Source organism: Carettochelys insculpta, chromosome 11 (assembly GCF_033958435.1).
Source record: "Carettochelys insculpta isolate YL-2023 chromosome 11, ASM3395843v1, whole genome shotgun sequence".
NCBI lineage: Eukaryota > Metazoa > Chordata > Testudines > Carettochelyidae > Carettochelys > Carettochelys insculpta.
In genome coordinates, this window is record NC_134147.1 from 34,778,735 (window position 1) to 34,790,841 (window position 12,107).

Here is a 12,107-nt window from a genome sequence, read left to right on the forward strand (position 1 = left end):
GCAGATCACTCTTTTGATCTTTTTGTGTGTGGATGCCCTCTTTCGAAAGAAATTCTTTCAGAAGAGGAGATCTCCCGGAAAGGCTTCTTTCTGCAGACATAGCCAGAGTGTCTGCACTCTCCCTCCCTCTGGGCTGGGAGCAAAGAGCAGGGGCCCAATCCAGGGGCAGGGCTTCAGTGGAAGCAGGGGAGCTGGGTGAGGTTCTCTCCCTTTTCCCTCATGGGGGCTGGCCCAGGCACCCGGACACCTAACCAGGGGGTTGCTGCACAGGTTGGGGACCACTGCTAGAGACTCTTCTCAGGTAGGTTTCTGAATCTGTCCCCTTGTATTGTTCCACTCTATGTAAGTAATTATTTGCTGAGGAACAACTTAAAGTTGGGTCTCCCAAATCCCTAGCCTGTGCCCCAACCACCCTCACTCACTCTCTCTGATCTCTCCAATTCTAATGAATCAGCTTCAACAGGCAAGAGTGAGAGAGACATCTGAGCTGACCAGATACCCTCACTTGGACACTGGGGCACTCCTGGGATGTTGAAGACCCAGGTTTCTATCTCTGCTCTGAACAGAGATTTGAGCTCAGCACTCCACTCTCAACACTGTTTTACACTGAATCAACAGGGCCCTTTTCACCAGAAACATTGAACTAAACCAGAAAAATCTGCTAACTGATTTTTTTCAGAACCTCCCCCAAAAGAAAAATAACCCGTTAGTTACTCGCCCCACTCCACTCCAGTCATGAGGCTGGCAGATTCTAGAGAAGTACATTCCTGTTATCCCTCTTCTTATAGCTAAGCAGTTGGGCAGAATGGCCCAGGCTCACTCTTTTCTTCCATAGCCTGTTATTTACTGAACAGAGCCGCTCTTACCAACTGCTGCCCAACCACAAGGAAGGGGGCGAGAACCTCAGTCGCTATAGCTAGGAATACAGTTACTTTATTAAAAGGCAGGGATAGCAGCGCAGTATAAGTCTTGCAGTAAGGTAAGTGAAAGCTCTCTTCCCTCCTCAGTTTACCTGAGAGCTCCACAAGTCCCTTCCAGTTCTATTTACAGAAAATTTCTGTGCCACCACTACATCAATAAGCCAAGCATTTGATTTATTTTTACACTTACCTCATTGCACCCAGGATTATCAACCAGTTGGTGGCTACTGGCGTGAAGGGGCTGACCAGCATTCACTGGATTCAGGACCACCTTGTCTCCAATGACAACCTGAAGAGAAGTACCATGTGGTCACATTAACAAACTGTCTCAAAAGTTAACTTTTTCTGGATGTAAGCAATAAAATTAGACCATTTGCTTACAATATAGACCTATTTCATGCAAATTCAATAGGTCAGACACTTGTACCTTTAAAAACAAAACAAAAAAAGCCGACAACTTTAGAAGAAAATGGATGTTTACAATCTTCAGAGTTATTTAAGGCTTAAAGACGCCTACACTACTGAGCTGAGTGGCAGATAAAGGAAAACTACAATTTCCAGTGACTAATTCTTCAGCTCCAACATGGTTCTTTTGGTATCTAAAACAATTAGCTCCAAAAACCAAGAGAGTCATCCAAAAAGATTCTCCCACATGAGAGTCTGATGGGTCCTAACTTACAACATTTACTCTCAATTAATGGGGGTATAAACCCCACGCACAGGACATGTGGACATCTAAGTGCACTTTACCAAGGAGAATGAAGGCCCTGTATATCCTATACTGTCCTTCCAGAGTAGTTTCTTCATCCAAAGCCTCCTGACCTTACTCAAAAATCAAAAGAAAAAAAAAAAAACTACAACAAAAATCTCAACACAGAAAAAGCAGGAAAATGAGTTTATAGGAGCTTCTTTTTAAATTAACAGAACACAAACTACATTAGTTGTCAAGGTATTATTCCAGTAATTACGAAAAAAACATCAAGGTCATTCAATTAAGGCTGTGCTAGGGTTGCTGTGGTGTGATAGTTCACTTTGGTATAGTTATCTACTATAGATCGATATGGCTGTGTGCTATTTCATAGAATGTACTTTATCGAGCTGTCTGTATCAGGATGGACTGCCTTGCACAGCATGCTGAAGTCCTTGGATTCTCTTGAGTATAGGATGACAAGTTGTGCCAAAGTTCCTTGTGGCTTTGAGAGAGAGAAAATTTATTTGGGATTACGGAATGACAACCACATTGATTCTCATACATTCAGCATGAGAACAGAATGGAGAGCTCCAGGGATTAAAAACAAGGGTATTAAGTCAGTGCAAGCCAACCCTCTCTCACCTCCCACCAGCAAAGAAACTATTTAATCTTAATTCTGACAAAATTCCTGAAACAGAAATTCATAATTGAACATGAAAGATCCATAACTACAGCGCCATGACCCAGCATACTAATTATATTTGTGGTAAAGCTACACAAGTGCCTTAACGTTTCATGCCATTTTGAACGCAAGTGGGGATTTAGAAGGCTACTGTATTTAGAGTCCTTATTCCTTCCAATCTTAATCATTTCTCATTTCCAAATCACTAGTTACCATAGTGATTCTCTGCCCACACTGTTCAGCATGGAAAAAAAAAGGACTGTTGCTGTTATTATTATACATTGTAAAACCACGTGCATTTAATTAGTCGAAAGTAAGGAAACTACTGATACAAACTCTTTATTTTACAACAAATAAGGCATCTTCTTCTGATGCTTATCTGCACTTACACTGTCTCCTATGGACCGCAATTTATAGAAAGGTTGTATGTAGAACCAGGAACCCTCATTTCCAGCTTCATCCAGGGTCACCCGCATAGCATTCTTCTCTAGCAGAGCTGGAAGCCTCTTATTTACTGTCAAGTATTTGTTACTTTTTAAATGCAGCAGCTAGAACAAAAACAACAGTTTGTTTTTGTAAAGGCAGACACAGGTGCCCTATATAAACAGTTCCACCATCTGATCTGAGTACATGGAAATTAATTTCAGATGCAAAGACTGAACATTACACTGGCCATAAATGCAGAGACAATCGGCCTCCCTCTTTAGATCTCTTTTAGTGGCTTTAGACTTGTCCCTGGCACTGAACATTTAAGCTAATGACAGACCATAGAACTACCCTGACCAATTATGGTCCATGTTTCAGCAGTCGGATATCAGGGACCATGAGATGCTGGTGACAAAACCATTTCCCCCTCGGAGGCTGGGGGGTATGTGAGGCTGATCTCAAGCGGCTGTGTACATTCTGAGATGGGACACTAAGAAGGGGAGCTATGGAGCATTTCTTCTCTCCCCTGGGAGGTGCCTTCTGAACCTTTTCTTTCAATACACTGTGAGACATCATATTATTATCCTCACCATACTGGTGATATGTACAGCAGCAGCCTTGCTGTCCAGCTCACACACTGATTTGGATTCGACATAGCAGGGCTGAATCTTAACCAAAGCAAGTTGAGGCTTTTGGTTTTGAATGTTTGGAAGCCTTTTGCTGCTTGTTCGCAGGCCCATTATTCAGAGAAGAACTGGGCCAACCCTTATAAATAAGATGGCAGAATTTGCTATTAGCCAGGACTTTTTTTCCTGGCACCTTTTTTCCCCCGTGTCCGCCATTTTTAAGAGGCTCCAGGGCAGGTCTGAGCCCCATGTGGCTCTTTAAGCAACCACCTGTGGCTCCTGCTGCTGCCGCCACTCTGCCTCCAGTTTCCTACATCTCCCTGCCTGCTGATGAAAGCAGGACTCTGTTTAGTTGGTTGAATGGCTGGTGCTGGCTGTTAGACCAATTAAAATGAGGCCTGATCTTTCAGTGCAGCTGGTCAGGGAGCTGCCCCTGCAATGCTGTACGTGGGTAGCCGCTGCACAGACATGAAGAATGGAACATGGCGGCTGGCAAAGGAGCAGCAGCATGTGGTGCTCCTTTTGAAAGGTAAGTGAATCTTGATTTGTGGGGGGGGGGTGTTAAAGGCTGGGGCTGGTTGGGGCCATGGTAGGGCAGTTCAAGGCTGGCTGCAGGGGGACAGAGGGTTCAGAAAGTGGGGCTTCGGGGCTGGGGGAGGGGGGGGCGGGTGTAGAGGGTTAAAGCCTGGCCACGGGGAGGGTAGGGGGGAGTTAAGGTTGCAGTGGGTTGGCGCCACGGGGGAGGGGCAGGTGTGGAGTTAAAGCCTGGGGGTGGGTTGGAGCTGCAAGGGGTTAAAGCCTGGCTGCATGGGGGTTTAAGGCTGCAGTGGGTTGGGACCACAGGCATGGGGGTGTGGAGTTAAAGCTTAGATGCAGGTTGAGGCCGCAGGGGGGAGGGGAGGAGTTAAGCATGACAGTAGGTTGGGGCCACAGGGGTGAGGGGTGGTTTATGGCTGGGTGAGGCTCTTCTCACCTGGGCCCAAGATGCTATGGTGTGAAGAGGGCTGGAGCAGTCCTCTCTGCCCCAGGGGCAGCCTGCCTACTGAACCCCTCATCCCCAGCCCCAACCCAGAGCAACGATTTAAGTTTTCCAAAAATCAAAAATTGAGTCGAGACCCTGAGCAATGCCAGGTAAATCTTCTAGTTTAAAAATAAAATAAAATCAATACTTGTAAGCATTTTCTCCTGTGTGTGTCCATTTAAAATTTTCACAGCGGGGGAAGACCATGGGGCTGGTCAGACAATCATTGCTAAATAACAGTAGACACAGATACAAAAAAAATGAAGCTTCACAACTGTTGAAGTTGTCGACATCACTAGGCCAAAGCATGCAACAGCTCCTTCCCTCAGATGAATACCATAATACTGACTTGCATCATTCCAACCTTATATTTGGACTAGATTATTGTACACTAATCGAGCACTCTCAGGACCTGACTGGTGCTGGACGAGAGAATCTACTGGACCATGGGATGTCAATATTGTCTAGCACATTACCAATATTTTCACTGCTTATGGGCTCTTAGAAGACATTCGGGGTAAATTACAGCTAAACAACAGCAGAGAATATGGAGAGCCAGGACTGGTGGCTGTAAACAAACTTTATGGGACCGTGGGAGACCTGGCCACACCCATGGCAAGTGGTCGCCCAGATAACTAAAATCATGCCAGATTATGGATGTTGCCAGATGAGAGTGTTCCAGATTAGTGAGATGCAACCTGTAGCGTGTTCTTAAAAATCAGACCTTTTTTAAAGTTGTTCCCAAGGCCATATTAGCTGCAGAACAGGACTGCTTGCCTACTCCTTAGAAGAGGTGAGAAAGGAAGCCTGTTACCTTGGCTCCCTGAGATCCTGCTCTGGCTGCTGGCATGGTCAGAGAACACAATTCAAAGGATTTGTATATAGAAAGCTGTATGTGTCCTTGGATCCAAATACTTACAGTTCTCTTGCTCTATACCTCCCACCTGGCAGCCAAGATCAGATGAGGTGAGTCTGTTCTCAGTCCCTTTGATCAGAAAGGACCAGAGAACCCTGAGTTATCGAATGCCCTGAGTTTGGTCATCCTGGATGTCTGTACAGCAGCATTGTTTTGGAATAAACTATTCCAGACAAGATTTTCCAGAATAGCTTATTTCAAAAATCACATGTCTACATACAAAATGCACATCGAAATAGCACTAAGCTACTTAGAAATTGAGTGTCTACACACAATTGATCCTATTTTGGATTAGAGCATGTGAAAGCACCGTACCTAATTTAGGAAGAGCCCCTGTTCCCCGTCTACACAGCCCCTATTGCGAAATCTGTTTCACAATAGGAACTATTCCTCACTGAGTGAGGTTTACAGAATTTGAAATAAGTCATCCACTATTTCCAAATTATTTCAAAATAGCAGGCTTGCTGTGTAGATGCTCGCAAAATTATTTCGGAATAGTGGCTGTTATTCCAAAATAACTTTGCTATGTAGACATACCCCATAAGTCCCTTGATGGTTGTATTTACGACATGACAAGGCTTGTCCATTTCCCCAGCATCTTGTTCTTGCTGTTTGTAACGTTCATCACTATTCCCTGCACTTGCTGGGAATCAACCATCAGGTATGGGTAGCTTGCCTCAAGTTAACTGCACCAAATCCCTTTTTCAGGGTGGAATATCATTATATTGGGGGGTTGATTATTTTGCTTCTGTTTTGCACTGGGTTTACCATATGGTGATGTACAGCATTTGAGGGGAAATGTGAAGATATAATTAAAAGAAATTCTACAGAATTGTACATCATGTGCGTTGCCATCTGCCAGATTGCTAGGTCAAGTCCTGGCAAAAGAATGACGGGTATTCTACTTTAATGCCTGCAGCTGGTGCACTCTGAAAGGCAATATTTATGGCAAAACAAAAAATGCCTCCACTTTAGAATCTCACACAGCACACAGACCCATAAATGTAGTTCTTTCTTCAGAGTACCAGGGTTCTGGATAACCCTGGCATGGCATGCCAGACACCCCGCTCAGATCCTGGAATTCCACTACTTTGAAATACAATTGCAGATTCATGGTTCAAGTAAGACAGCACATGAACAGGGCCACAGAATACCTGGATAACATTGCCATACTGGATAACCGTTCCCAGGAGTTTCCGGTTTTCAGTCTCATTCTGTTTCTTCTCCAAATCTGCTGCATGCTGAAATTTCAGAAGGAAAAACATGGAGATAAAAGGTGTTATAAACCATTCTGCAATTATTTTCTATAATAAAACATCATGGTACTTAATACAGTTGCAATACATTTAGCCATTTGAAGTGGAGGATGAGATTTCATCCTTTACAGTTTTCAGAAAAGAAAACAATTGAATCAGTACTATTTGACCGATACTCAACTGGAGCACCCACTCTAAGGAATTGATGTTTTGACTTCAACCTGAAGCTCTCTCAACAAAACACAAGATAAAACGTTTTAAAGAGAGACTTAGCCATGAGAAAAACAGCTAACAAGAGAAGAGGAAAAAGCATGGAGAAAATTCAAGCTGGCAACTCAATCTTCCAATTGCTCAAATTGGATACCACATAAACAATGTGGACGAAAGATCTGCAAGTTTGGTCTCTACCCTGCTAATCAGACAGTTTCCAGAAGTTTATATTTTACTTTGGCAAGATAAATCTCACCGTTCACTCCTCAAACATGGAAACTTTTTATGGTGGTCATGGTCATTCAAGTCATTCAGTGGGCTTCTCTACACACTTACAGCACAGACTATCTAATTCCAAAATTTCTCAGTAAAGGAAAGTTAGGAACTGTGAAAAGTAAGCAAAAGAATAGTACTTCCTAGAGTCAGGCACAGCACTAAACTTCTACAAACCATGATCTGCTGCAGTGCCTTTCTACTTCTACCTGCTATATCCACAATTATCTAATCCAGCGTCTCTTTACCAAACAGATATTTCAACCACAGGGAGGCATCCACAAGAAAATACAAGGGAATCAAACTTTATAAAGCAAGTACTGAACTTAGAATCTAAATCGCAAAGCTACCACCATGGGAAATCCCTGGTTTGTTACTCAACTGCAGGGTGAGCCAACTTTTTACATCAGGCCACACTTTTCATGTCTGGAGATAGCACCACCCCCACCCCACCCCGCCACCAACCTGTCTAACATAAAACAAACTGACAGAAATTTTGCTTATTTTCATATGGGAAAAAAGCCTGTCAGCACGTGTAAGAAACTAAGCATGTAAAGTGTAAGAACTGTATTAACCCATACACAAATCTGAACACTCATACATAAAAACAGGAACATACTTCAACATTTTTAACGAGATAGATGAGCCTGAGACCCAGCAGCTGATCCTGCTGTGCCCCACTTATGAAATGTTATGCTTATGAAATGTTATGCCCCCCCAGGGGTCCACCCCCACTTGGCGCACTCTTGCTCCACTGTATTTGTTTACCCTTGATTTACATTTTGTTTGCAAAAAACAACTTACTCCAAGTTATTTTCCAAGAGTTTGTTTTTCTACAGTAGTGCTAACTTCACCTGTATACCACAGCCAGACAAAAACGGATTATAAAAGGAGAAATTCAGTGATACCTGATGTCAGAGCATGATTTGAAAACTAGGTATCATGCATTTTAAAAGTCTACGCATCAACTATTTTATTTCTCAAAACTTCAGCAAACACCTCAGAACTCACTTGTGCTCAGTTACATGTGGGTGATGCAATGTGAGACTATAGGGTTCGGAGTATCACACAGCAATAATGAGCCATGTGCTGGTAGGCAATAATTTTGTTTCTTTGTAACTCCAGGTATCTTAAGTCACTTCTTTAAGAAGGCATGCTGAGTGAGACAAATAGGCTTTTTCCAAGTGTGTCTCAAATGTAGCTGTACATTGCAGTGCAAACAATACAACACAGGACAATTTAAAATGGCTTCAAGATCTAGCACTGGGACTGCAGGATTTCTGGTTATTCTATAGTGAGAAGATTTCTTGAAGACTGATACTAATTTTGGGCCCATTTCCACAAAACCCTGAGAGCCCCCTCAAATCCAAAACATTAGTGGAAGTAGGAAAAGAAGCCTCACCATGCAGCCTGGTCCTTTCATTTACATTAATAAGGCATAAGGTACAAATGAATAAACAAGTTAAATTCAGGTATATTTCAAAAGCTAACTCTGCACAGACAACATTGGATATGCCATCTCACAGGAAAGAACTAATTTTATTTACTGGCCACTAGATGTCAGCTTTTCAAATAGCATTGATGTTTGATACCAGTCAAAGTCAAGTGTCCCAGATTTCCAAATCCCTTAAATGGCATTAACTGAAAATAACCTGACCTCAGCACTGAGTGATCCACAGTAGTTGATAATAAATTTCACCAGTAGACAAATACAAGCCTAAAAAGGCAAGCAATTAAGGATAAGTCTTGGGTCACTAATATTTCATTAACAATTACCATCAACTGATCAAAACTTGTAGTTGTAGGGCAGAAAATGCCCATGTTCCACTGCTAACTTCCATTTCCTACTCCATTAAACACAAGATTCCAGTATCCTCTGCAGTATCAGTACATGCATATATTGAAATGCGTGTCTGTGAGTGTCACGCAACTGGGAGCAAACTAAGTTGTGAACTATAAATCACAGAGGACTAAATTCTACCTGCCATGGATCTTCCGTGAAGCTGAGTGGGTTCAAAAGATGACAATTTTGCACTAACCACGTACTTTATCCAGCATGTGAGGGTGTTGTGAACTGAGCCATTCAAGCTTTCTTCATTGACAGTGGAATAGTGAAATTGGGCTATTCTGTGACTAAATCATTGAGAGAGAGTACCCCAATTGACCTGACAGGGGAATTGACACCAATCACTATGGGGCTTTGGCCTGTTTTCAAAAGAATGGGATCAGGTTGTAAGCATCGGAATTGACTATGTTAAAGACAGACAATCTATTACAGTAGGCAACTGATGGTCCACTATTCCCTGGAACCATTACAAAGGCTTTTCCTTCCCCTCTACACTACACAGCTTAGGGCAGGGGTCTGAAAACTGCGGGGTCATGAAATTTCAAAATGGGGGCACAACACATATCAGCTTCTCCCCATCCCGTGGGGGTCTTCAGTTGCATCCAGCAGTCTGTCAGCTCTGCAGCGCTGCCTGCCTGCCTCCATCTGCTGTGGGAAAAGGGCCAGCTTCTTTTCCGGTCCCCCTTCCTTCCCTCCCACTACTGGTTCCTCTGCTAACTGCAGAGACGAAAAGGGGGACCCCCCGCAACATAAAGAGTTTGCTCACGCCTGGCTTAGGGCACACCATGTATTGGTTCACTTTGTGGGCTTTAGAAAAATTATCAGTAGCATTTGTTACTTTATACTGACAGCTGACTTCTAGTCTTGTGCTTATTTAATTTGGGATTGGGGTGGCATACTTGTAATGTACTGCTCAACAAACAACTCTGCAAGCATAAAGTTAAAATTATAGATTTAAGAAAAAAATGAGGCCAAGACTTGGCCAACAAGGAGTGGAGCCATCATATAAAACTTTCTGCAATTGATTTTTTCTTACAGAGGTGCTTTATAGTTTACCGTACTGTTGATTTAATACAGGCTTTGACAGACTAAAAATATTCAGACTTGAAGTGCTCCTGCCATATAATTTTAAGGTAAATGTAGTTTATTTAGCACTAAAACGGATATTGTGAACATGCAGTAGTTAAATTACTCAAAGCAATTTCTTAGAAACTTAAAACTCTTCTCTTAGCAGGCTTTAACTCCTGGATACTCATGCAAGCTTGCTTCAGTAAGGGCAGACCTCACAGGTAATAAAATAAGATAAAATTTGCAAAACACCTATGGGAGATGAAATCTAGGGCCTAACACAGGACTTGATCTCATCGCCCTTCTGTAGCAATAGCTACATGAGCAGGACCATTCAGCTTAAGGGGCCAGATCCTCAGATGGTGTAAATCACCATCACTCCACTGACTCCCCTGCAGCCTACCCATGTTAATACTTACATGTAGTTTATTGAGTAGCACAGCATCTGTAGTGCTGTTAGCTCCCGGTTTTGCTGCTTTCCAGAACTGCTTCTGTGCAGAGTATCGGTTCATAGGGCACAGTTTAAACAGGCAATCTACAAACAAAATAGGAAATGGAGAGAGATTGCTTTATGCATTCAGAATTATCCAATTTTCCCTTTTTCCTTTTAATCTTTTCCCAACATTTCAGCCACAGGGAACGGTTTGCAAAACAGACCCCAAGAAAATTCTACATCACAGGATCTAGATGTCTTCTTTTTTTTTTTTTTTTTTTTGAGTGACACCAACATTCCCCCATAATGATAAAAAAAAAAATATTAAGTATTGAGGCCAGACTTGTACAGCAAGACCAGAAAAAGGTGAAATGTAACCAGTTCCTGTCAAACATACTGTCCTGTGAAAAAAGAACTTCCATCAGTGGTTCAGCTAGGTAAGCTTCTTCAAGCTTTGCCCACACAAATAGGGAGAGAAGATTTATCCACATTTTCAGAAATCAGCATTCACAATGCACTTCTTCTCAGCAATCCATGGCTATTGATCCTTGGATCAAAGAGTGATTTCTTAAGTCTAGTAAGTTTCATTAGCCAAACTGTATAGTTGGGACAACTGAGGGAAGAAAAGTCAAGTGTCATTTCAAAGGTCACTTTGCAAGACAGCAGTACTGCCAAGCAGACTTGATCCCCTGCCTTGTCTTCTCAGCCACAGCGTGCAAAGATATATGTCAATCTGGATATTTCTAGTGTACCCCTCACTGGTGCATGGGCACCAAAGCAAGAAACTTGTGGATCAGTCAGGACAAGTATCAACTTTTATTATTTCCCTAGACTCTGTTTAGAAAACATTCTGCCTCGCAAAAACTGGCTATGACAGCTGATTAGCCATGTTACAAATACGTTTCTATATAAATGAGATGCTAACGGATTTCTAAAAGAACTAAATTAGCTGTACTTTTTTCTCTTCTCAGTTGCCTAGCAAAATGCTAATGCAAAATTTAAATTAAGCTGTTCAAATTTAGTACCTGAAGTAACAAAAGTTTAATAGTCAATGCAAAGAATGCTGTTCCAGGCACCTCTTTGACAATTATGTAGAAATAAAATTTGAGGCTGCTAGTTATATAATGAATTTAAAGGCTCCCACTGTATGCATACAGAAAAATAATGGAATTTATAAGCTAGGTAGTTAAGCAAATACAGCATAGTTTATAAGTTGGGTAACATTACAAATTCCACAGGGTAACCTAATAGGATATGTGATCCAATCTGCTGGAAGCAGACAGAACAACTAACTGTAAGTTTAGTCATTTTTCATTTAACTTCATTTGAGATCTATTATAGCCACTGTAGATAAAACACTTGGATGAAATTAATAGCAAACGTCAAGAAAATTCAGAACTACCAGAACAAGTGAAAAGCCACACAATGAATCCAATTTCCAGAATCCTGCTGGAACAAGGTGCGCGCTGCCAAATAGTAGAATCAGAGGGCTGGAAGAGACCTCAGGAGATCACCAAGTCCAACCCTCTGCTGAAAGCAGTACCAATCCCAACGAAATCATCCCAGTCAAGGCTTTGCCAAGTTAGGAGTTAAAATCCTCTAGGGATGGAGATTCCACCACCTCCTTAGATAACCCCTTCCCCACATTTCAACTCCCTCCTAGTGAAATAGCTTTTCCTAACATTTAAGCCAGGCCTCCTCAACTGCAATGATTGTCGTTTCACATTGTGACATTTGTG

General features: G+C 42.2%; 1 protein-coding gene across 1 annotated transcript in view; it reads right to left on the reverse strand.

Moving 5' to 3' along the window:
- Positions 1-12,107, reverse strand: part of ITPR1 (inositol 1,4,5-trisphosphate receptor type 1) — a 269,958-nt gene that overhangs the window by 177,321 nt on the left and 80,530 nt on the right. Inside the window, exons 4-7 of the mRNA XM_075005225.1 lie at positions 10,355-10,470; positions 6,437-6,523; positions 2,683-2,841; positions 1,111-1,209 (exon numbers count right to left, since the gene is read on the reverse strand). Coding sequence (XP_074861326.1) covers positions 1,111-1,209; positions 2,683-2,841; positions 6,437-6,523; positions 10,355-10,470 — 461 coding nt within the window. The remainder of the gene's footprint in view (positions 1-1,110; positions 1,210-2,682; positions 2,842-6,436; positions 6,524-10,354; positions 10,471-12,107) is intronic.